Source organism: Leopardus geoffroyi, chromosome B4 (assembly GCF_018350155.1).
Source record: "Leopardus geoffroyi isolate Oge1 chromosome B4, O.geoffroyi_Oge1_pat1.0, whole genome shotgun sequence".
Taxonomy (NCBI): domain Eukaryota; kingdom Metazoa; phylum Chordata; class Mammalia; order Carnivora; family Felidae; genus Leopardus; species Leopardus geoffroyi.
The window spans coordinates 46,436,850-46,463,975 of record NC_059341.1 but is presented as its reverse complement, the minus strand read 5'-3'; the positions used below and the strand labels follow the sequence as shown (position 1 = coordinate 46,463,975).

Here is a 27,126-nt window from a genome sequence, read left to right as displayed (position 1 = left end):
ATTGCGAAACAGACTACTTGAGATTTCTCTGGTGAAGATATTTTATTTTTCATAAAAATATAATTGTACAATGCTCTTCAGAGAAAGAAAATACCCTCAATGCCCCCCAATACCACATGGATTAATAATCTTCCTCTCTTTCAAAACTAAATATGTAATTGATAATATGCAACTGATTTCTTGTGAAATATAGCATTGATGTTTTAAATTTCTTTGCCTTTGTTTGAACTAAAAGTAAATCCAGTTTAAACCTATGCTTTTTGTAATGAGCCAAATCAACTCTATCATAATTCAAAGATGATGAAATAAAATGCTAAATGGTGATGCTGATAAATACTGTCAAGTAGCTGAAAAACAGTGATATGAATTTGCTGCAGTAAGACAGATTCTGATTTAGATACAACAGACAGGTTTTAGACGAAATGGAAAAAAAAATTTAAGAACATCAACTATCTCCTAAAACGTGACCTGGCCAAACTTATTCCATCTTATATTCAGTTGCTCTAATATATGGCAGGTCTATGCTAAGTTAATGACAGAATATGACTGGTCTAAATACACAAATATATACTTTCCCCTTACCTTCCTTTCTTTGGGAACAACAACAACAACACTACTCTTTTTACTCAGGGAGCAAAAAGAACAGCGCTGATCCAGAGGGACCGAGCTCAGTGATTCTCTCCCCCTCTTCTGTTCTCTCTCAGCCTGTATGTTGTCATTACAGAAAGTGAGAGATGCTAGGATTTCAGTATTGCTGCTTCCTAACTGGAATGGGAAAATAAATGCTCCAGCTGTTTTAATCAGTGACATTTATTAACATGCTTCAAGTGGCCAAAGCGTGCAGCCAGCACAACACCCAAAGCAATCAAAACATTCCTTTTTAAGACCAAGAAACTTTGTCTTGGTATGATCTACTTTAAAATACCAAAAAGATAGGTTTAGGAATAAACTTTATATAAGTTGTAATTTACTTTCATCCAAAATTACACATCCTCTACCTGAGGACAAAGTCACTGCTCTTGTAAAGATACTGGGGGTGGGGACAGAGGGTAGCTCAAATGACCCTGTACTTTAAAATTACAACCAGAGAAGAAATACTTCAAGCACAATGGAGACATTCCATTGAAGAGCCACATTCATTTTGGAATGTTTGCTTTGAAAACAACTCTTCTGGGGAATTCAAAAGGTACTGAACAAAAAGCAACACGTAGTAAATCTTGGGTTGTTTTGCAAAATAAAAATATACATTTGAGTAGACCAGATGGCAAAACCATACCCATTACAATCTGAACACTATATTTAAAACACTTAAACTCTGAAGGTCTGGATATTAACAATCCTCAATCTATCTATATTTGTGATCCTAGAAAGACATTAAATACTCTTAAACCCCCAGTCCTCCAAAACACAGAGAGACCCAACAGGTTGGGCTAGTGGTATATCAGTAGTCACACAGGACTAGACTAGATCTGAGTTTGCAACCTACACACAAGAGATCTTCAGGAACGTAGGCTAAGGGGAAGCACTTTATTGAAACATGGCCTAAGAGCAGAGGGGAGAGTACCTTGTAATCTGAAACTATGTGGTCCATCTCTTGTTCCACCTCAGTCTGGAGTATGATGCCTCCTCTTAAACTGCCATTTCATAACAAAACATACTGTGTAGAAGCCAAATATTTGCCTCGGTAGAGCAAAGAACAATTATAATTTAGCAGCAACAGAGAACACAATTCCTGATTTAACTATGGGACAGAGAAGAAAGAGTGATAAGGTGTCTCACTGGGGAAACTGAAAGATACCTAGTCTATTTGCATGTAAAATATTATGAGCTTGATTCCTCAGCCATTGTTCTGTTGGGTAGTCAGGAAGAAGGTCAATGTAGCTGTAACCGGAGCTGAAAAGAACTACTCTGCTGTTCTGTGCTCCCACCAGGCCATCTGGCCGTGGTGCTGTGACAACTCTAGCTCAGTGCTTCATTCCAGAGTGTAGACACGGTCAGGGCCGAACCAGAGGCACACCCACAGTGTGTTTCTTCCTGGCTCAGAACACATTCATCACGAAGCTCATGTCAGGGGAGAAACTAAGTGTTCTGGTTATGCCTACAGCCATTAGATCTACTAGCAATTTCTCCCTCATTTTGTTCCAGATCTCTTGAGGCAGAAACTCGATCTCAGCAGCTAATTTCATCCTATTTTCTTTAGAAAAAGTGTCCGAGTTAGTTGACTACACAAGGAAATGTGTGTGAACATTCACTCCTACCCTCCCCACATACATATATAGACATACAATAGAAACACATACATACATACATACATTCTCTAAGTTGTCAAGATGGTGTATGCTGATGAAATGCCTAAAGGGTTACTTCTTGCTTAAAAAGAAAATTTGACTAATTATTCTCCAAGTATGGATTAGGCCCTAGCAAACTTTTATAAATATAGTTCGAGAAGACAGCAACGAAAGTTTTAAATAGAGGCTGTCTTGAGGGCTTTCCTGATGGATTTTGTTAACACGTACATTATTCAAAACAGGCATATCATTATGGATTATAAAAATAGAACTGTATATATTTGTTAATACATATTCACAGCTTATGCTGGAATGGCTCACAGGAGAAATCATGGTTCATGCAGAAAATAAACATTACTCAAGTAAATATAAACAAATAAGATTAGGTCCATTAAGGCTGAGAACTTAATAATCAGCCCATTTGGTTTCTCTTTGTAGGGCAGTCAAAAACATAAAAGAAGGTGACACCTAAACATACATACACATACAATGACATGAAATACATGGAAAGAATATAAATTAACCAATAAAGCAATGTGGAGTTAAGGTGCAAAAATACAATCTTCACCCACTTCTCTCTACTCCTGTGTTTTCAAGCATTATAACATGTTAACTGCCACCGGTGGCAATACCAACCAGAACAGGTCTGAATGTTTATAAATTTTCTAAGTGTTGAAAGTTAAAGCAAAATCCTTTGGGATCTATGATCACACATTTTGGTAGAAACTGCAGATTTACAGAGATGACTACTGAGCAGTAGGTAGTAAATGGAGCCAAGAAGTACAATCTTGCCCATTCATCCTCCATAGGAATCAGAATATTGGCTTCAATCAGCTACTCATCATTTTATATAATCTTCACCCTAAAAAATAAATCATAGTTACAAATGTAAGAATGTTTGTAAGTCAATGAAGTTTGTTTAATCTGTTTTAAAATGTATGAATTTTTTGTTTGTTTAGGATCTACAGAAAGGCTTTTTAAAAATACAGAGTGCAAGAAAAATGAGCTGATTTGGCTTTTTTTCATTAATTCAATTTAGATTTTTTTTTTAATTTTTTTTTTCAACATTTATTTATTTTTGGGACAGAGAGAGACAGAGCATGAACGGGGGAGGGGCAGAGAGAGAGGGAGACACAGAATCGGAAACCGGCTCCAGGCCCTGAGCCATCAGCCCAGAGCCCGACGCGGGGCTCGAACTCACGGACCGCGAGATCGTGACCTGGCTGAAGTCGGACGCTTAACCGACTGCGCCACCCAGGCGCCCCAATTCAATTTAGATTAAAACAAATGTTACCTCATGTAATAAAAGCTATCAAAAACCAAACCGTTCGCTTTTACAAAAATATTTTAAAAAATAAAAAATTTACAGCATTTTCTTATAACTGTTTCAAAGTGCTCCCAAAGCAATCACAATGATAAAGAAACCAATCCATGACATCTTCATTATAAAATCTTTACAGTGTCTTCAACAAATGGTCCTGGAACAATTGGATATTCACATGCAAAAGAATTAAGTTGGACCTCTAACTCATACCATATAGAAAAATTAACTCAAAATGGATCAGTGACCTAAAATATAAGAGCTAAAACCATAAAACTCTTAGAAGAAAACATAGGGGTAAGGTTCTTCATGATCTTGGATTTGACAATGGATTGTTAACATATGACACCCAAAGCATGAACAACAAAAGAAAAAATAGATAAACTGGACTTCATCAAAATTTAAATGTTTCGTGCACCAAAGGACACTATCAAGAATGTGAGAAGGGGCGCCTGGGTGGCTCAGTCAGTTAAGCGTCTGACTTTTAATTTTGGCTCAGGTCATCATCTCATGGTTCGTGAGAGTGAGCCCTGCATCAGTCTGTGCTGACAGTGCAGAGCCTGCTTGGGATTCTCTCTCTCAACATAAATAAACTTAAAAAAAAAAAAAAAAAAAGAATGTGAAAAAAACAACCTACAGAATGGGATAAGGTCTGGAATCCGGGAAAAATATAAACTCCTACAACTTAACAACAAAATGAAAAACAACTCAATTAAAACTTGGCAAGGGACTTAGACATTCCTTCAAAGAAGATATACAAATGGCCAACAAGCATATGAAGAGATGCTCAACATCATTAGTCTTTAGGGAAATGCCAATCAAAACCACAATCAGCTACTACTTCACATCCTAGGATGGAAGGCTATAGTTTTTAAAAATAGAGGGGCACCTAGCTGGCTCAGTCAGTGGAGCATGCGACTTTTGATCTCGGGGTTGTGAGTTCAAGCCCCATTTGGGTGTAGAGATTACTTAAAAATAATTTTTTTTTAAATAAGGGAAAATAAAAAGAGTTAGCAAGATGTACAGAAATGGGAAGCTTCATATGCTGCTGGTGGGAACGCAAAATACATCAGCCACTGTGGAGAACAATTTGTGGTTCCCTTAAAAGTTAAATATAAAATTACCAGAAGACTCAGCAATTCCACTTCTAGGTATATAACCAAAAGAATTGAAAACAAGTACTCAAACACATACTTGTACACTCATGTTTCATATCATACTGTTCGGGAGAAGCAAGCATCAACAGATGAATGAACAAATAAATTGTGGTACACATACCTAGCAGAACATTATACAGCCATAACATGGAATAAAGTACTAATATATGCTACAGTGTGGATGAACCTTGAAAATATACTAGGTGAAAACAGCCAGACACAAAAAGTCACATATTGTATGTTTCCATTTGTATGAAATATCCAGAATAGGTAAATCCATAGAGACAAGTTGCCAAGGGCTGGAGGGAGGGAGTAAGAACAAGTGACTACCTAATGAGTTCAGGGTTTTCTTCTGGGGTGATAAAATGTTTTCTAACTAGATAGAAGTGGTGGTTGTACAACACTGATTGTACTAAATGCCTCTGAATTATTACTTTAAAATGGTTAATTTTATGAATTTCATATGAATTTCACCATAATGAAAAAAAAAAACCCTGCAATGATGGGCTCCTGTACTAGATACAGCCTGGACTAGGTGAAGACAGGTTCTTCCCATTATAGCTGTGTGACCCTGGGCGTCTTAACCAACCCCTCTGCTATTTCTTCATCTACAAAATAAAAAGTGTAATTCCTTAACACAATCATTGGAGGAAAAACATAAGATAAATGTAAGTGAAAGGATTCTTTAGGCTGTAAATCAAAATACAAATAAAATTCTTATTAACAATAACTAGAATGTATACTCCCATTTATGGACTAAGTTTACTTTAAAAATTTTCCATACATTTTTCAGTTGCTGTTCATCGAGCCCATGTAAAATTCATCTCAATATTTAGAATCTAACACCATTTCACTTGCTTATTAGTATATTACAAATCACATCAACATTTTATTTAATGACATAAGGAAAGTGGTCAATGGAAACCCTACCTTAAAATGCTCCTCTAAATATAAACTCTCCCACTCATGGTACTCACAGGAATTGCTGTTAGCATCTGTCTTCCCAGCTTTCATGTGCCTGCTTGAGTTCTGCTGAGATTTGCTCTGCTCTTCTCCAGTGAGTAGGGCCTTTATTTCAGAAGGGATTTTTCCTTGGTCCATTGCCATGCACCACTGCTTGTACTGAAATATGTGAAATATATTTAAGTAAAATTTTACTAGTCAGAGTTCAGGAACCAGGGGTGGAAATCCCAGACAGAAAAACTCCCATAACTAGAGGTCACACTGGCTGATGGGAATCCTATCCCTCCACTGTATTTCCTGTTTATAACCTAGGACATGTATGAGGCCTGCCATCTTTCAGAAGAGGGTAGGAAACTGCTGCTGAATCTTCTAGTGATAAACTGTGGGTAGTGCTCAGATTAAGAAGGCCCTTCTGGGGAGGTGCTTGAGTGGCTCAGTCGGTGGAACATCCAACTCTTGACTTCGGCTCAAGTCATAATCTGGCTGTTTTGTGGGTTTAAGCCCCGCATTGGGCTCTGTGCTGTGTGTGAAGCCTTGGAATTCTCCTGCTCTCTCTGCCCCTCCGCTGCTTCCACTCTCTCGCTCTCAAAGTAAATAAACTTAAAAAAAAAAAGAAGGCTCCTCTGGTTAAAAGATTCTCTCTTCCCAGTGTGCCACTAATTAGAATTCATCTCTTTTTGCTGTCACATTATCATTTCTACTCCTAAAATAAATAATTTTATAATTTCCCTTCTCTTTCATAAACATTCACTAAACATCTGCTTTCTGCCACACTGTGTAGTATGGACTTTGACGTATACAAAGATCAGTCAGTTCAAAGATCATGCCCTCAAGTAGCTTCCACTGCAGAAGGTAAGAAGTAACTGGCAGCAGGAGTCAAATTCAATATATATATTTTTAAATCTATTCAATAGTGTTTATCTGGACTCTCATCAGACCCCAACCTTATTTTCTTACCATTTAAAATGCTGAGGTCCTAGTTTTGTGATGATCATAGTAGTATTCTCTCTCGTCTCCAACCTGTCACCTCCTCCCCTGAGCTTATAGTGAGATTTCTATTCTCTTTTACATTTCTACAGCCACCACCCAAAGTCTGGATGAATAAATGACCAAAACATGACAAATAAATAAATCAATATGCTGAAACACAAATGGTATATATACTATGCATATTATTACATATTGTTATATTGCTTTTTCCACTTAGCAATATATTGTAAATGCCTTCCTACATTAGTAAATATACATGTGCATTGTGATTTTTACTGCCTGCAAAGTAGTCCAATTTTTGAATGCAGTATAATTTAACTAATCCCCTATTATTGTACATTTGTGTTATTTTCCATTTTTTTCCTTCAAAAACAATCCCTCAGTGAAATAGTCAGGCACATTCTGCTCCCACAAGCTACTATGCAAAACTGCTTCCTTGCTTACGTCTTGGCTAACAGACTAATATTCTTTCCCGTATTTGTCAAACACATACGTGAAAATTGGTACCTTCATATTTTAATATATATTTCTTTGACTACTAAGCTTAGGTTGATTTTTTCAGGTGTTTACTGGCAGACTTTCTTACCATTTCCAGTTCCTCTCTGAGGGCACATATGGCTCTTTCCCGACTGGATACCAACTCTTCCAAATACTGGTATCTTAGTTTTTTCCTGGCCCGGCATTCTCTTGCACTCTGCCGGCTCCTCTCAAGTTTTGCCTTCAAGTCAATTTTGGCTGGCTTCCGACCACGTTTGCCGGGCTTCTTAACTTTACCTCCGACCACCTTCGGCAAGAGAGAGAAGAAATGGTTTTTTTCTCTCAGTTCTGTTTCTAGGAAAGTGACTATGGCTGCACATTAGCAAGGAAAACATTTACAAATAATAAATGAAGCCTATGAAACTAAGAAAGCATAATCCCATGACATGCCTCATGAGTCTTTGCTTCATGTTATTGTTTTCTTTCTGATACTTCTAATACTATGAGTGTGAGAGAAGAAATTCTGTAAGTTTTCATTATTTCTTCAATGATAAACTTTACGTCATTTAACAGTAAATTTTATGAACCATGTATGGCTAGATGCTACAATCTAAAAGATGGCCACTGAATATTGTGTTCACAAAGAATTTCTGACTTGTGAAAATAATAGGTAGAAAAATCAATATTTAAAATTATAGGGGTGCCTGGATGGCTCAGTCGGTTAAGCATCAAGGCTTGGGTCATGATCTCACAGTTTGAGAGTTCGAGCCCCATGTCGGGCTCTGTGCTGACAGCTCAGAGCCTGGAGCCTGCTTCAGGTTCTCTCTCTCTCTCTCTCTCTCTCTCTTTCTCTCTCTCCCTGCTCTTCCCCCATTCACGCTCTGTCTCTCTCTCTCTCAAAAATAAATAAACATTAAAAAAAAAGATTTAAAAATTTTAAGTTCAGTATAATCTCAACCTTATAAAACAACACATAGAAGAAAGGATGTTTATTAAAAATTCAATGAGGATTTCTTTGACAGCTTTCTCTCGTCTATATTTTTTATTATTTCTAAATATTTATAGTTAGAAAAAAACATAAAATTTGTACAAAAATTGTGTGTGCATATATATACACATTTCATATATATTTCCTAAGAAATTTGGCTATGAATTCCCTCTTCAACATTGATGAGCCCAAAGGAACACAAAGAAGTCCCTGACATCTTCAGGATAATTCTCTCCTGATTTTAGAAGCCTATAATTATAACCTTAGACTGTCTCAGGAGATTTCAACTTGCTCCCACTGGTCATAAGACATCTTTTTAATATCTCTGCTATTCATTTACCTGCACAGGCACAATTTTTTGGTGACTAGCAAAGTAATTTAATCTTCTTCATTGTTTAGCTTTGGAACCTCCCCAAGTTCTTACACAAGATGTAACTATGAGGTAAATGTGATGATTTTTTAAATACACGAACCTGAACTTGTACATCAAATAAATTTTCTTTAAAGCAATTACCTTGAAAGGGGTTACATTTATTCCAAAGAACAGCTTTTTGGGAAAGTGCTTTTAGAGCTAGTTTCTTACAAGCTACAATACAGTCGGCCTCAGATTATCTACTTTATCTGACAAAATTCTGAATTATGTCTAGTTCTTTCTGAAATAAAGATGTCAGAAAATAAAAATGTCATAACTTCAGTATTCTGAAAGGAATACTGCTGAGGAATACTGCTGAGGCTTTAAAGGCAATTATAAAAGAGAAGACGCAAAACTCAAATACTGACAAATCATTGGAATAAAGTAGGGGCGCCTGGGTGGCTCAGTTGGTTAAACATCTGACTTCGGTTTGGGTCATGATCTCACAGTTCATGAGTTCAAGCCCCGCGTTGGGCTCTGTGCTGACAGCATGGAGCCTAGAACCTGCTTCGGATTCTGTCTCCCTCTCTCTGCCCCTCCCCTGCTCATTTTCTCTCTCTCTCTCTCTCTCAAAATAAATAAACTTAAGAAAAAAAAAAAAAACTCTTAAAAAAAAAAGTAGAAGCATTCCCAGTAACAAAACTCAAACGCAATATTCATGTGGGTATAAAAACTCTCATTTGCTTGTTTGTTGCAATCACTATTAATATCACACATGAACAATGCCCAATACCCTATAAAGATCAGATCATTACTAAGTATAATGGTTAGGTTGAAAACCAAACTGTAAATATGAATGAACCACATTGACCAGACCCTGTGTCATATAACATGATGGCCAACCACTGCATCAAGCATTTTATAAGGCAGCTCTGAAATGAGACTGAATTCTCCAAGACTCTGGGGAAAAAACTTTCTTTTCCACCACTCTTGTAAAGCTAGCTGCTTCAGTACTCCCAAATTAGTTTCAACTTTTCAAAAACAGATCTTTTAAGCTTTTTATATCATACACCATGTTTTTATTCCAACATAATAATATACACCTCAGGAAACTGCACAATTTTAATAAAATATTTTGAAATCATCCTACATTAAAACAAAGTATATTTGCTATTGCTACAGTTTTTAAAAAGCAATATATTTACAGCATAAACTCGAGTCTACAGAGACATAAATGATAATCATATCTATTCTTTATGTAGTAAAGTGAATCGTCAATCATACAACACTGTAATCTAATACCTTGAATATTGCTGTTTTTAATTAATTCAGGAGAGGCTGCCTTTGAGAAGCCAGCAAGAGGACACAGTGTACTTAAGAGACTTCAATGATTTTTGAAACAAACTGAGCACGGTCATAAAAATCAAACAAAAGTTATATCCTTTTGTTTAGTTTTCATGATAGTAAAATTATTTCACTACCTTTTTTTAAATTAGAAACCAGAGTAAATGAATCCAGGGTTCCTGTATTTTATGTCACCTCCTGTAAAATTACGTTAAAACCATATGTTTAATTTTTCCTCAATGGTAGACTGAATTTTTAGCTTTTGGTGTCAGCTAAAATCTGATTAGTATACCAGTTTTCAAGAGAGGTACATTGCAGGATTACTGTAAGTCTTAAGTATAAAAGCACCAGGTAAAGAAAAAGGTATTATACAAATGTGGGTTAGTAGACTACTTGCCTTAACAACTGAACTTCATATATTCATAAGCCATAATGATTAGGGGAAGCTTAGGAGAAGTTAGTGAAAGGAACCAGAAACTAAAACTGAAATCAGTCTCACAAATTCCTTAAATATCTCTGGCCAAAAATCATTCTTACCAATTTTCATTAAATTTTCACAAACTCAGTGACAACCATATTGTCCCTTTGCTCTCCTATTTCTTCTGTGAGGAAGCACATTAATGTTGCTAAGTAAAAGTACTGATTTTTATGCACCAACACAAACTCCAAAGAAAACTATGAAAATAATATAAGATTTAGCTTTTTCTATTCTAGTCTTATTTCTATTGACATAGAGCCACATGAAAATATAAATAGCTGTCTTTAAAACAGTGGAACCTCTTTATCCATTACCCATTTTACTTCTTTTTCCTCCCCCAAACACATTTGTGAGCTGGAAATAGGAAGCCCCAAGGGAAACACTCAGAAAGTCTGTCTCCCTAGCTCTCATATAAAGAAACTTGCCAGCCATTGATTTTTTTCTTACTCTCCAGAGAATTTATTACACAAAGGTAAAATAGTAGAGATGCTAGATTTCACTAGGGCTTTTGCAATACCACATCTGTCTTCATTATTATGTTTAAAATGTTCAAGTCTGTTTATTATAAGCAAGTAAGAGTGAAGGTCCTACTTTTCTGTTAACTACCTGTTTTTTATAAACACTTTCTCCATTGAGACAAGCTAAAACTGGATGTTCTGATTTTTAGAAAGTAAGCACCAGGGACTGTCATATAATTCTTAGTACACAGCAATAACTATCTAATAAATATGGCAGATAAAAAGACAAAAGACATTCCTAAGTAACTAATGGGTCAAAGAAGAGATCACAAGGGAAATTAGAAAACTACTTTGAAATGAAAAGAAAACACAACATACCAAAACTTTATGAGATGCAGCTAAAGCAGTGCTCAGAGGGAGCTGTAAATGCTTAAACTAAAAAGAAGATTTGAAATCAATAACCTAATTTTCCACCTTAAGAAACTCGAAAATGAAGAACAAATTAAATCCCAAGCAAGCTGATGGAAATAACAAGTATCAAAGCAGACATAAATAAAATAGAGGATGGTAAAACAATAGTGAAAATCAATGAAACCAAAAGTTTCAAAAAGATCAACAAAATCAACAAACCTTTGGCTAGACTGGCCAAGAGAAAACATTCAAAATACTAAAGTCAAGATGAGGGGCGCCTGGGTGGCTCAGGCATCCAACTCGATTTCGGCTCGGGTCATGATCTTGGGGTCGTGGGATTCAAGCCCTGTGTTGGGCTCCGTGCTGTTAGTGTGGAGCTTGCTTGGGATTCTTTCTCTCCCCCTTTCTCCTCCCCTCCGCTGCTTGTGCTTATACTCTTTCTCTCAAAATAAATAAACTTAAAAATAAAAAGACTGGGTTAAAAAAAAAAAAGACTTAAAAAGACATCATCCCTATCAACTTTACAGAAATAGAAATGGTTACATGAGATACTATGAAAAATTATATGCCAAAAACAAGATAACCTAGAAGAAATGGACAAATTTCTAGAAAGACACAAAGTAGCAAAACTGACTCAAGATAAAATAGAAAATCTGAATAGACCTATAACAAATAAAGAGATTGAATTAGTAACAACAACAACAACAAATTCCCACAAAGAAAAGTCCAAGTCACTTCACTGGTGAATTCTACTAAACATTTAAAGAATTAACACTAAGTTTGTATAAACTCTTCCAAAAAACAGAAGAGAAAACATGTCCCAATTCATTCTATGAAGCCATTATTAGCTTAATATCAAAACCAAAGATACCATAAGAAAACTACAGACCAACATGTTTTCTGAATATAGATGCAAATATCCTCAACAAAATGCTAGCAGATTGAATCTAACAACATATAAAGAGGATTTACACCATAGCTATGTGCAACTTATCACAGGAATAAAGGTAGGTGTAACAACCCAAAAATCAAATACTGTAATAATAGATCATCTCAAAAGAAAAAAAGGGCCAAAGTTACATTTTCTTCTCAAAAGACTCAGAAAAAGCACCTGACAAAATCTAACACCCTCATATGATAAAAAAAAAAAAAAAACAAAAAACACTCAACAAACTGAATAAAGGGAACTTCTTCAACCTGATAAAGGGTATCTATGAAACACCCACAGCTAATATCACACTTAAAGGTAAAATATTCAAAGCTTTCCCCCCAAAGATCAGGAAAAAGACAAGGACTTTGCCTTCTCTCATTACTTCTATTCAACACTGTATTGTATTAGAGGATCTAGCCACAGCAATTAGGCAAGAAAAAAAAAAGAAAAGTCATTCATACTGGAAGGGAAAAAGTAAAACTACTTTTACTTGAGGATGGTATGATCTTGTATGTAGAAAATCCTAAGGAATCCACAAAAAACTATTAGTGCTGATAAATGAGTTGAGCAAGGTTGCAAGAGACAAGATCTATAAACAAAAATTAGCTCTGAACAATGAACAATCTGAAATGAAATCATAAAGACATTCATTGAGAATAGCATAAAAACATACCATTTAGAACAACATTTTAGGAGCACCTGAGTGGCTCAGTCAGTTAAGCATCTGACTCTTGATTTCGGCTCAGGTCATGATCTCATGGTTCATGAGATCAAGCCCCAGGTCAAGTCGGACTCTATACAAACAGTGCGAAGTCTACTTGAGATTATCTCTCCTTCTCTCTCTGCCCCTCCCCTGCTTGCTCTCTAAATAAACATTTAAAAAAGGAACAGCATTTTATTGAGGGTATTTGCATCTATATTCAGAGAACATATTGGTCTATAGTTTTCTTATGGTATCTCTGGTTTTGATACATGCTATAATATTGGCCTCATAGAATGACTTAGCAATAATTTAACAAAAAAAAAAAAAAAAAAAAAAACCCTGCAAACCGTATGCACTGAAAACCACAAAACATCATTATAAGAAACTAAAGATCTAATAAAAAGAAAGACATTCCATATTCATGGATTGAAAGACTTAATATTGTTAAGATGACAATATTCCCCCAAATTGATCTGCAAATTCAACAAAATCCCAGCTGGGGTTGCCTGGCTGGTTCAGTTGGTAGAACATTTGACTCTTGATCTTGGGGTCATGAGTTTGATCCCCATAGTGGGTGTAGAGATTACTCTAAAAAATACCAGCTGCCTTTTTGCATAAATTGACAAGATAATTTAAAAAATTATATGGTAATAGAGGGACCCCAAATAGCCAAACAATTTTAAAAAACAAAAAGGTGGAGGGCTTGACTTACTGATTTCAAAATTTATTAGAAAGCTACAATAATCAAGATAATGTGGTACTGGCACAAGGGTAGACACATGAAAATGAAAATGAAAAAGAATTGAGAATCTGGAAATAAATCTTAGATTTATGGTCAACTGATTTTCAGTAAGGTGCCACAACAATAGAGAAACGGGAAAAGAACAGTCTTTTCAATAAATGGTGCTGGGACAACTGAATATCTGCAAGCAAAAAGAATTAAGTTGGACTCCTACAACATGTCATATACAAAAATTAACTCAAGGGGCGCCTGGGTGGCGCAGTCGGTTAAGCGTTCGACTTCAGCCAGGTCACGATCTCGCGGTCCGTGAGTTCGAGCCCCGCGTCAGGCTCTGGGCTGATGGCTCGGAGCCTGGAGCCTGTTTCCGCTTCTGTGTCTCCCTCTCTCTGTGCCCCTCCCCCGTTCATGCTCTGTCTCTCTCTGTCCCAAAAATAAATAAATGTTGAAAAAAAAAAAATTAAAAAAAAAAAAATTAACTCAAAATAGAACACAGGCCTAAATGTTAGAGCCACAATAACTCTTAAAGGAAAACATAGAGATAAATCTTGTGACCTTGGATTAGGCCACAGTTTCTTTTTCTTAGATATGACACCACAAGCATACTCAACAAAAGAAAAAAATTGGACTTCAAAATTAAAAATTTTGTGCTTCAGGGGCGCCTGGGTGGCTCAGTTGGTTAAGCATCCGACTTTGGTTCAGGTCATGATTTCACAGTTGGCATGTTCATGCCCCACGTCAGGCTCTGTGCTGTTAGCTCAGAGCCTGGAGCCTGCTTCAGATTCTGTGTCTCCCTCTCTCTGCCCCTCACCCACTCATGCTCTCTCTCAAAAGTAAATAAACATTAAAAAAAATTTTTTTTATGCTTCAAAGAACACCATTAAGGTCAACACATAGAATGGGAGAAAATAATTGTAAGTCATACGTATGATAAGGTATTTGTATCCAGAATATACAAAGAACACCTACAATTCAACAAAAAGATAAACTGTCCAATTAAAGTGTAGGCAAAGTATTTGAATAGACATTTCTCGAAAGAAGACATATAAATGACCAATAAACATATGAAAAACATTCAACATCATTAGTCATTTGGGAAATGTGAATCAAGGCCAAGAGATACCTCTTTATACCCACAAGAATGGTTATATGATAAAAAACAGCCAATAACATGTGGAGATGTGGAGAAATGGAACCCTTATACATTGCTGGTGGGAATATAAAATAGTAGCCACCTTGGAAAACCATTTGCATGTTCCCCAAAATATTAAACCTAGAATTACCATAAGACCCAGCAGTTCTGCTCCTAGGTATATCCCCCCAAAAGATGAAAACATATGACCACATAAGAATTTGTACAATGCATGTTCATAGTACCGTTTTTCATGATAGCTTTTTAAAAAGTGGAAACAACCCAAATGTCCATCAACTGATGAGTGTATAACAAAATGTGGTGTGTCCATACAATGGAACATTCATTATTCAGACATAAAAAGGAATGAAGTACATGGTTCAACACAGATGAACACTGGAAACATTACGCCAAGTGAAAGAAACCAAACACAAATGGCCTCATACTGTGTGATTCCATGGAGCTAAAATGTCCACAAAAGGCAAATCGATAAGAGATAAAAAGTAGATTAGTAATTGCTTAGGGCAGGGGAGGAGAGAATGAGGAATGACTGCTAAAGTGTTTCTTTTGTTCTTTTTTAAATTAACATAGTTTGCTTTTCAGAGCTGTTTTAGGTTTAGAAAAAATTAAGCAGAAAGTAGAGAGTTCCCACATATCTCCTCTTTCTCCACTCTCCAAGTGTCCCCTATCATTATTTTTTTGAGAGAGACAGAGAGACAGACAGAGACAGGGCATGAGCAGGGGAAGGGCAGAGAGAGAAGGAGACACAGAATCTGAAGCAGGATCCAGGCTCAGAACTGTCAGCACAGATCCTACGTGGGGCTCGAACCATGAACTGTGAAATCATGATCTGAGCCAAAGCCAGACGCTTAACTGACTCAGCCATCCAGGCATCCCCCAGCGTCCCCTATTATTAACATCTTGTAGGGGTGCCTGGGTGGCTCAGTTGGTTGAGTGTCCAGCTTCGGCTCAGCTCATGATCTCGTGGTTTGTGAGTTCAAGTTCCACATTGGGATGGATCTCTGCTGTCAGCACAGAGCCTGCTTCAGATCCTCAGTACTCCCCCACCCTTCCCCCATTCCCTCTCCCTCTCTCAAAAATAAACATTGAATTAAAAAAAAAAAATCTTGCATTAGTGTAGTACATTCACTATAACTGATGAACTAACGTTGATATGTTATGAATAAATCCATAGTCTGTGTTGGAATAAATCCAACTCTGTGTTGTATGGCTCTCTGGATTTGACAAATGCACATATCATGTATCTGCAATAAAGTATCATACAGAATATTTTCACTGCCCTAAAAATCCCATGTCCCACCCCTTCTTCCTTCCTCCAAAATGCTGGCAACCATTTATCTTTTTACTACCTTTATAGTTTTGCGTTTTCCATAATGTCATATAGTTGGAATCACATGGTAGACAGCCTTTTTAAACTGGCCTCTTTCACTTAGCAATATGCAGGTAAGTTCCGCCATGCCTTTTTGTGGTTTAATAGTTCAGTTCTTTTTATTACTTAATAACATTACTGGGGTGCCTGGGTGGCTCAGTCGGTGGGTGTCCAACTTCGGCTCAGGTCATGATCTCACGGTCTGTGAGTCTGAGCCCCACGTTGGGCTCTGTGCTGACAGCTCAGAGGCTGGAGCCTGTTTCTGATTCTGTGTCTCCCTCTTTCTCTCTCCTCCCCCGCTCATGCTCTGTCTCTCTCTTCTCAAAAATAAACATTAAAAAAAAATTAAAAAAAAAAAAACAATATTACATTACATGGATATACCACAGTTTGTTTACAAGGGTTTCTTTTTAAGGTAATGAAAATGTTCTGGGAAGATAGCAGTAACCATTGCACAACTCTGTGAATGTACGGTTGGCCCTTGAACAATGCAAGGGTTAAGAGCACTGATCCCCAAGCAGTCACAATTCCACACAAAACCTAACTCTTAATAGCCTACTGCTAACTGGAAGCCTTACTAATAACATAGTTAATACATATTTTGTGTATTATATGTATCATATACTGTATTATTACAATAAAGTAAGCTAAAGAAAAGAAAGTATTATTAACAAAATCATGAGGATGGGGTGCCTGCATGGCTTAGTCGGTTAAGCATCTGACTTCAGCTCAGGTCACGATCTCAAGGTTCATAGGTTCGAGCCCCGCATCAGGCTCTGTGCTGACAGCTCAGAGCCTGGAGCCTGCTTCAGATTCTGTGTCTCCCTCTCTCTCTGCCCCTCCCCCACTCATGCTCGGTCTCTCTTTCTCTCAAAAAATAAATAAACATTAAACATTTTTTTTTAATTAAAAAAAAGAAAATCATAAGGAAAATACATTTATAGCATGGCACTGTATTTATAAAAAACAAATCTGCATGTAAGTGAGCCCACATGTTCAAACCCATGTTGTTCAAGCGTCAACTGTACTAATAAAAATCACAGAATTGTACACTTTAAAAGGATGAATTTTATGGTATGTGAATTATTTTTCAATAAAGGCATTATCTTAAAAAGACAGCTGTTATTAAAAAAAATACGTGAACCTTAAAAAGCGGAAAGAATAATAGAAAAGGAAGAATCAATGTGGCATAGAGACACAAGCTTATGAGGAGAAAGAATATTACAGAGGGGAGGGGTCAAGCATAAGGGTTCTAATTTTGGAGCTTAAAAAGGCTGAGAATTAACATACAACGACTGGATCTAGCCAAGAAGGAGTTCCTGATAATTCTAAATTTAACCATTACAGAGAAAAAATAGAACTTAGCCTGCAAAGGCCTGAGTGTGGATGGCACAGGCTTCCCAGTCAACAGGTTTAACTTTTGTAGAAAGAGGAGCTGCATGCTCTCCAGGGGTTCTTATTAGGAAGGCGCCAGTGTCCAGATTAAACCCTATTCCAAAGATTCTTGGATCATTTTACTTCTAGCTTTTTAGGAGCTAACAACAAACACTTAAACTCAAGGCCAAACTGGAGTATGCAGGAAGAGAGCACTCACCATGGACAAGGCCTTGAGTGAGGCACTCTGCCTGTTATCTCATGTTATTTCACACCATTTCAGTGAGGGAAAAGCCATCTTCTTCAGGTAAAGAGGGGAAAATTATTTCCTCTATTCAACAACCATTTACTGAACACCTGCCATGTCCCCAAATTCTGTGAAACTCCAGGAATATTGATATAAGAACATAGGGTCCTAAACTGTAAAGTATATAGACTCATAAGATGCAGAAGACATGAAAAAAGCAATAACATAATAAAAGACAGGATATCAGGATATACAGGAGTGATGGTGGTAGAAGGATACATGTATACACACACATACCCACACACAGATATGCACAGTGATCTCTTTTTGTTTTATAGATGGCAACATTTTAGTTCAGAGAATTTCAGTGTCAGAGCAGGGTCTAGGACCTAAGACCCCTGATTTGCATCATAGCAACTTGTCAAAAGGTAACTCACTATCATAAGCATAACTATTCCCCTCCAGATTTCATGGTAGGACTCATTAACTTGATCACATCATGCCCTGCAAAGGCTCGAAAACTGACAGGTGCTTTATAGGCACTGCTCTATTAATGCCATATATCTTTCATTTACTCCAGCTCACTGTGGCATTAGGCACTTGATGGAGGGTGGTGGTGAGGAGGTTAACTAACAAACTTTCTCATTTTATGCTTCCTTGAAATCTCCCTCTACTATTGTGGCTCTCCATACCCACCAACTGAAGTCATGCCAATCTATTCCTTTATAAAATCTGAGTTAGCTCTTCTTCTCTCCTCCTACTGCCTATATTAGTCAGAGCTCTACTCACAGATTATCACAATAAGTTCTCAGTAGGGCTCCCTACCATCTCTCCTTTTCCACTCCCACCTTCCTAGTTAATCCATCCTGCAAAGAGCTACCAAATTAACCTTTCTTTTCAGTTTATTAAAATAACGTTGGTGTATTTTCCTTCATTGTAAAAACGCAGTATCTGATCATTACAGAAAGAACAAACTCCCTTTGGCCAAGTCACTGTCCAGCTCAAGAGAAGACCTCTGACTCAGCACTGCTTACTAGGTCACTATATCCACTATATCACTTTCCTGTGGCTGCTCTAACAATTACCGCAAACTTGGTGGTGATGAAAGCAATAGAAATGTATTCTTTCTGTTTGTTCTGCAGGCCAGAGTCTGGAAGGATGGCACTACTTCTGGAGAGCACAGGGGAGAATCCATCCTTGCCTCTTCCAGCTTCTAGGAACTATCAGCATGCCCTCATTTGTGGCCACGTCAATCCAATCTCTGCCTCTGTGGTCACACCACCTTCATATCTGTCTGCCAAATCTCTCTCAGCCTTACTCTTAGGAGGACACCTGTCATTGGATTTAGGCCCTACACAGATAATCCAGGATAAATTCTTCCTCTCAAAACCATTAATTTAATCACACTCCCCCCCCCACCCCCCACCCCATAAGGTAATATTCACTTTTACCATATAAGGTGATATTCACAGGCTCCAGGGATTAGGACACAGATATTTCTTTTCAGGGGCCACTAGTCAGCCCACTATATCCAGGCTCCTGCTAACCAAGGCAATCTTCTCTTTCATTATTCCCCAAAGGGGAATCATATCTAGTCATGCCTCCTTAGGACCTTGCCTCATCCCCTCCATTCCCATCTATTCAATATCACCATTTCTCCAAATGTTCCCTCCACCTCTCTACCATCCAGAATGGCAAATGTTATGCTTTCTTTGGTTAGGGGATCAGCTCTAGCCTTCTTTCTCTGAAGCTCTCCCTGACAATCACCGTCTTCCCATATGTCATTTTTCTTCTCCAAATGTCTGGAACATATACTGAACACACTGAATTTATATGTTATATTGCTTTTTGTTTGTTTGTTTTTTAGTGGCCTCACAGATTTAAGTTCTATCTCCTCCAGGTAACCTGAGCTGCTCGGGCACAAAAGCTGTGTTTTCTGCTTTCCCAATCTCCACTGTATCCAGCCCTGAGACAGGCTAAATTTAAGAGGCATTTATTAAAAGACTGATAATTGAATGAATAAATGCAAAGAAAAATTAGGACTACTCAAAACTGACTTAAATTGATGTCATTATCAGGACTGCCAACTTATAGAAGCTATTAAAAAAAAAGAAAAAGAAAAAGAAAAAAAAAAGCTCCCTCATAAGGGATATAAAATCTGAAAAACCAATGAAGAACTCTTAACTATTTTACCACCCTTTTTGCACTTATTTACATCCTAATGCTCTAATTCTTAAGGCAACTCATAAAAGTTTCAAGCTGTTAAGTAAGTCTAAGAGGATTATTGCATGTACATGAAGTGGCAGCAACAGCCCCAGCTAAAGACAAAAAATAGCAAGGGGGTTCACTTCACTCTTTTTAAAACATAAAGTGAAAAGTTATCGCCAACTGATTAAAGAAAAATAAGATAGATAGGAATGTACCCAGCTACTGCTCTTTACCACTTTAAAGAAAAAACAGGTAGCTGCATTTTCATTTGGTGTTAAGACTCCCGTAACTTCCTTCACAGCTGTGGGTTAGGCCTTTTATTTACCAGATCTTCAGAAACAAAAGTCTAATCACATCTTCCTGCTGCTAACCTTTCTGCCAGTTTTTCTAGTCAACGGAAGGAGAAAGAAGATAAAGTAGGCCTCTCTGAACTGAGAGTTAACTCCTGCCTCTCCTCTCCCAACACCTATGCCTGTTTGAAGCTAAATATAATACTACATAGATTTCAGCAATGCCTGAAACTGTTACAAACTGACTCACTAGGAACGGGTCTATACCTAACTGCCTTTGCTTCCCCCGCCCACCTCTTTCTCAACCGCTACATTTTCGCTTCTACCCTATCACTCCAGGGAAAATTCTCTTGCTAGGATCATAAATAATCCCCTATTTTCCAAATAGAACGGATACTCCTCCCCAACCCCACCTTTGCTGTTTGACTTTTTTTGTGGCATCTCATATTAAAGTCCCCTCTTTAAAATTTTCTCTTCCCTTAGATACATGGCAGAACTGCCTTCCCCCTTTTTTTTCTGGTTCTCCTGGATCACTAACCCTCTTTATTTTGCGGAGTTCTGTTCCTCAGCCTCTTCTGATCATTCTAGTCCAGGGTTCTGTCTTTTTAGCTCTCTCTTCTGTCCACATTCTTCATCCTTGAAGGATTTTATGCATGCTACATCAACCACAACCCAAATTACAATAGCCTCAATATGGTCTTCAGCTCAGGCCTTTCTTACGAGCAATCTAAACTGATGAGGGGCCAGAAAGGACTAGCATTTACTGAGAACCCGTGATGTACTAAGTTCTTCTGATATGGGCTCACATATATACAGCTGACTCTTCAACAATGCAAAGGTGATGGGTGCCAACTTCCGAACAGTCAAAAAACCATCTGTAACTTTCACTACCCTGCAAAACTTAACTATTACCAGACTACTGTTGACTGGAAACCTTCTCAATAACATAGTCAATTAACACACATTTTGTATGTCATATGTATTACATATTGTAATCTTACAATAAAGCTAGAGAAAAGAAAATGTTAAGAAAATCAAAAGGAAGAGAAAATATATTTACAGTATTATATTTATTTTCTAAAAATCCACGTGTAAGTAGATCTGGGCAGTTTAAACCTATGTTGCTTAAGGGTCAACTGTTCATTTTTTAAGTAAGCTTTACGCCCAATGGTGGGGCTTCAACTCACAGCCCCAAGATCAAGAGTCACATACTCTACCAACTGAGCTAGCCAGGTGCCCCAAAGGTCAACTATTATTACATTTAATTCTCACAATAATTCATTAAAGTTTTATTAATCCATCCAGTGAAGAAATTCAGTTTGGAACAGATTAAATAATCTGTTCAAAATCATAACAGCTTGAAAGTGGTAGAAATGAGATCTGGTCTTTGGTTATATGCCAAAATCCATGTTCTTCCCTAATCGGGCCCTCTGCCTCTAGTCTTATGCTGGTTCCTACATCTTTACCCTAATCCATTCTCCATATAGCCATTAGCATTTTTTCCTTTAAAAACACAAATCTGATATTGTCACCTCCGCTTTAAAATCCTTTGATGGCTCCCCAACATCTATAGCCTTGGTTTTCAAACTTCGGCAAGCATATGAGCCAGTCAACTGGCTAGCCTAATTAAAATTCAGATTCCCACGCCCTATTCCCAAGATCCTGGGTCAGCAGGTGTTTCTTTATTCCACATTTTGAAAAAATACTGACCAAAATGTGTTAGCTTAACTTGCCAGGCATATCATGATCTGGCCCCAGATTATTTTTCCAACCTTATCTCTGCCTACACCTTTACTTATGCTTTATGCTCTAGCTTAGGAGTCAGCAAATGACAGCCCTGATGGAAAGCAAAGCCCAGCCTATTGACTGTTTTGGTAAATAAAGTTTTATTAGAACACAGTCACACCAAGTCATTAAATCTGCCTATGGTTACTTCTGTGCTAAAATGGCAGAGCTGAGTAATTGCACCAGAGACCACATGGCCAGCAAAGAATTACTATCTGGCCTTTTACTGAAAATTTTTTAATTCCTGCTCTAACTTCTACCATAGTACTTATTCAGTGCAATATGCTTTATTTAGTACAGGCATCTACTCTTACCGCTCCCAAAGCACTTTACCTCTATTGCCCTTATTTTTTACCTCACTATATTGTAATTATTTTTCTTTATGTCTGCTTAGCCCACTGAAATGTAAGTTTCCAAGAATAGTTATAAACATTATCACTTTTGTGTCTCTGTCTAGCACACTGCCTTTACATATTATGTGTCCCACAAATATTTAATGAATTAATGAATAAACAGACTTTTCTGAAAACCTTAGGAGAGTGAATTGTTCTAAATAAGGATGTGTAAACTTAGATTTCAGCTGGTTTCTGTAGTATTAAAATGGCTCCTTAGGGTTATACCATCTTTTGAGGTACCTTAGTTAAAATATGCAGGCAGTATAGGGGTGTCTGGGTGGCTCAGTTGTTTAAGCATCCGACTCTTGATTTCAGCTCAGGTCGTGATCTCATGGTTCCTGAATTTGAGCCCCACATGGGGCTCTGTGCTGACAGTGCAGAGCCTGCTTGGGATTCTCTCTCTCTCCCTCTCTGTCCCTCCCCTGCTTGTGCACTCTTTCTCTCTCTGCCTCTGTCTCTCAAAATAAATAAACTTAAACATTTTTTTTTTAATCTTAAAAAAATATATGCAGGCAGCCTAGAGAGGAAAGGAAGGTACATTAAATCTGTCAGAGATTTGTTTAGTAGATGAGCTGGCTCTTACTGTTTTAGTCTCGTGGAAAGCACTGATGAAGAGGACGGAAGAATAAGCAGAGAATGTCTGAGTTTTGTGGCACTGCTCAAGGAAGGTGGTTCCAACTGTAGCAAAAGATGGATAAAGGGTCAATAGGAGGGACTTCAGGGGCCAAAGGACAGGTCCAGGAATGTCAAAGAGATTCTTTGGCCAAGTTAAAATTTTTGTGAGAACCAACACTACTCAGAACTGAATGGAACAGAAGACCTTGTCTTCTTACCTAAGAGGTAAGGAAGGTGTAAGAAAACTCATTTTTAGAAAATCGTGTGTAATACAGGTAGACAGGAAGAACGAAGGAGAACAGTATCCATATTAGCATATTGTGGCCAGTGTCTGACCCACTCTCTTGTCAGTCACTCAACTGAAGCTTGGTGCCCTAAACTGTCAGGCAACATAATATGGTAGTCTATTACCAGCTTAGTCTGAGGCAGGAACATATCTAGTCTAGGATATTTCAATTTATATTAGTCATTCATTCAATAAACATAGAAGTCAAATGTAAAATAAAAAGTAAGAACCTTCTATGATCAAAGCCTCTGAAAATAACATACGTTAATTTTCTTTGTAATTGAATGCAGCAGATCAGGAGGAAGCTTTCATAAAAACAAGCACTTTTTACTAGTAGACATGCAGGTGGGCTCAGGAGACTATCTTTCTCACAATCTGACAGTTAAATGCAGAGTTTAAGTTCATTTCAAGCCCCATCCCATTGCCCTGTCCCATTGGGGGCATAGTTAGGAGCAAGGGTAGTGTAGGTATAAATATAAACATGGCTCCAAATGTTATGCAACAGCGTGCAATTAAGAATTGCTAAAATGAGCATCTCAGGTACCTACTGCACTGTGTCAACTACCAAGGAAGTCACTCCTTGGTAATGATAACATTTTTTGTGCTTACTATATGTCAGACTCTGTATTCAATGCTTTATGATAATGTAGTACCTCTAATCCTCAACAAAGCCTGTGAAAAAGGTATTGGCCATTTAACAGATAAAATGGAAGCTCAGAAAGGTTAATTAGCCAAGATTTTTCCTTCCCAACTAGCTTAGTAGAGATCTACTCAGTCAGTGTTCGATCTCTGCTACTTAACACTTTCCCAAGCCCCCACTTTTAGATGCCCAATCTATCTCTTGCTTTCTTTTTGCTATTTGCCATTGTCTGTATACTCTGGGTGGTTGGCTCAATAGAGCACATGGATTAACAAAGCCCAGGTACGTCAGGGCAATCTCCTTAATGACACTCTGTTCCCACTTCCTTCAGTCACTATTAACAAGTACTCTATGCTGTGTCAGGCACACTGCTAGTCGGTTGAAAGGCAAAGCTGCACTCCCATTCAAATCTGTCCTACTCTGACTCCAGAAAGCTGGACGGCAGAATGTGGAGAGCTCCTGGCACACTCACTCGTTGCCACTGATGAAAACAACTCAGAATACAAAATCTTTTTAAAGGGAGGTCCTCACATCATCATCGTCTTCTCCTGACCTGCTCATTCAAATACTGTCTCTCTAGAACTGCAGCTCCTGCCCACTTCATCCTCTTCCCGTTCCCCTGGCCTTGCTGTTGGCCGGTCTGTCATCCTTTCTGCCCTCCTGTCACCACAATTCCAGGCCCCAACTCTCACCTTCCCTTATACGGGAAAAAAGGGAACCTGAGACTCCATCACTTAAACATAATGTGAGGGGAAATGTGTTTTGTGTGTAAGTACATGTATATGCTAGGAGGAAAATACAATTTTGCAGGACTGTAACAACTAGAGCACAGAGAAAGGCAGGCCTGGGAGCTGCCAAAGACTTGTTTAAGGGCTGTTTCATACTGCCTGACTGCTGGAAGAGCGGTCCAGTCTTGCTGTACATGGCATTTAAATATTACTCATCCACAACTACGATATGTACTTAAAGTGAAAGTAGTGTATTTACAGAGGCACTATCCATCCAGAGACCTCTGAAGGGATTTCCTTCTGCATGATCATTAAAGATTTAAGAAACTGCTGGTTTCTAAATACTCTCATAAAAACAATCAATTAAAAAGAATGAGAACTGAGTTCGTTTCGCTTCCCTGTGAACCCTATAGGAAATAAATTATGGATAGTCTACCCCCCAAATTTAACTTCACTCTTTTAGGGAAAACAATACAATTTTATACCCTCCACCACAGTTTGCTAGTTTTAGAAATAACTCCTAATGTGATTTTATAGGCAAGTCAAATAACTCAAAATCCAATGTATTTTTCTTGGGACTTAATTTGAGATTACCAACGACTTTGAGAAAGTTATCAAATGTTTCAAAGGTCTGAAAAGTAAACTAAAAATTATGTAGAATATACTGTGAGAGCCTCAAATTAAGGAAATTAAAGAACAATGTTATTTCAGCATCCTTAAAGAGCTGTAACATTATTTTCTACAAAAGAGAAGGGATACGGTATTCAGATTTACTTTCAAAATCAATACTGAACAGTCAAGCTAGCAAGACTTTTATGGAAAATCATTTTCTAATGTTCCTGGAAAACTTTCAGAACTCCCTCTTTCTGTCTTGGAAATATCACTTCCTATTAGGGTTTGCTACTTCACAAGCAAACTGTTTCTCTAGGTGAGTCTCAATTTCAGAGTACTGCAGTGGGCTTTCCCTTCATTTATCACTTTTCTTAGAGCCTTCTGCAAGAACGGGAAGAGGCGATAATGTAGACTAACGCAAACAGCACAGAGAAGCGAGAAGTGTTTTCATTCTAAGGATGGGTGAAACAAAAATGTGACCGCAGCAAAGTGTTACTGGTTAAGTGGAGGGGGACAAGAGCACCCAAACAAAGGAAAAAGCTAGCACGAGCAGTATGCCAGAGCCTGTGGAAAGTAGGACCTCTGAAAGGCAAAGAGGAGTAACTTCTACTTCAAAGACTGGCAAAGTCTAGCAGTCTGAGTCCTTAAAAAAAAAAAAAGTCCAATTTCTTAAACATGCCAGAACATCAGTAAGCTGATGAGTAATGAGCTGACCATCCCTATATCTTCATGAAATAAAACTGGACAACACTAATGTAGATAGACAGAAAGACAGGGTATACATAAACTATGTGAATTACCCAATTATGAATAATGCCTGCTAGAATCATAGGGATACGTGATTTTTTTTTTTTTAATGGCAAAAGACGGATGGAAGTGGAATATTAAGATACATTACCAAGAAGGAATTCACTACTTTTCCTAGAGAAGGCTTTCTAGAGGAGGTTAGATTCTGGACGAATAGCAACAGGAGCTTTGCAGAGTGTTCCAACCAACCACAGGAAAATAGCTCATAGGGGGAGTGAACTGATTATATGAATGGGGCATTGAGTAAGGGAGCCTGAGAGAAGAAAGGGGAACCTTCAAGGGGAATAGGGCTGGTTCAGGGTGCCCTAATTAAGGTCTCCACACCGGAGAAAGTGTGGGAGAGGGCCGGGGAAGGCAAAAAGAGAAAACACGGTAGTTTCTTCACTTATCTCGCTAGGCAAGTCAAGGACTAGGGTTTGCGCTACCTGGAAAAGCTGACAAACAGGCTTGTCCGGGGAGTGAAAAATTTCCAGAGGAGAAGGCCCTTTCTGGAAAAACACAGCCCCCTGTTCCCTGAATTTCTGGCTGGGTACAGGGGGTAACAACCGGAGGCGCAGGGATGTCTAACGCAGGTGTTTCCCGGGTGTTGGCGAGGCTACCAAGCTGAGGTTCAGCGGCGAGTCTAGCACTTAGCGACAAGCAGGCGGCGGCGGCGGCGGCGGCGGCAGCAGCTGCGCGTGCAAACCACAGGACTTACCTTACTGTCATCCATCTCGGCGGACAGGCCGGCCTGGCCAGGCGCTCCCTCCCCCTCCCCTCTCCCGGCTCAGCCGGCCTGGCCGGGCCCGGCCCCCGCCCCGGGGGAAGAAGGGGATATGGTTCTGACTGTCTCCTCCTCTCGCCTAACAGTTCGCTTCCCTGAGGCCACAGTCACGGGGACGAGGGACCAGTTCAGGAATGACAGAGCGGACCCTGGAGGCGGCCCAAAACGCCTCCCTTTGCCGCCGCCGCCTCCTCCTCCCCCTCCATGACAGTCTCTGGGTGTGTTTACAGACTCCCTGGAGAGCCGCCCGGACG

At 38.4% G+C, this 27,126-nt stretch overlaps 1 protein-coding gene across 1 annotated transcript; it reads right to left on the bottom strand.

Moving 5' to 3' along the window:
* Window positions 1–23: 23 nt before the first annotated feature.
* Window positions 24–27,126, bottom strand: CREBL2 (cAMP responsive element binding protein like 2). The gene is made up of 4 exons (XM_045465721.1): window positions 26,807–27,126; window positions 7,306–7,503; window positions 5,744–5,888; window positions 24–3,150 (listed from the first exon to the last, which is right to left on the bottom strand). Exons 1-4 carry the CDS (start codon window positions 26,819–26,821, stop codon window positions 3,146–3,148), a joined length of 363 nt encoding a protein of 120 aa, XP_045321677.1. The 5' UTR covers window positions 26,822–27,126; the 3' UTR covers window positions 24–3,145.

Coding starts and splice junctions, on each gene's coding strand:
- CREBL2 (XM_045465721.1), bottom strand. Junction 5,889..7,305: donor TCAGAGAGGAACTGGAAATG/GTAAGAAAGTCT, acceptor CACATATTTCAG/TACAAGCAGTGGTGCATGGC.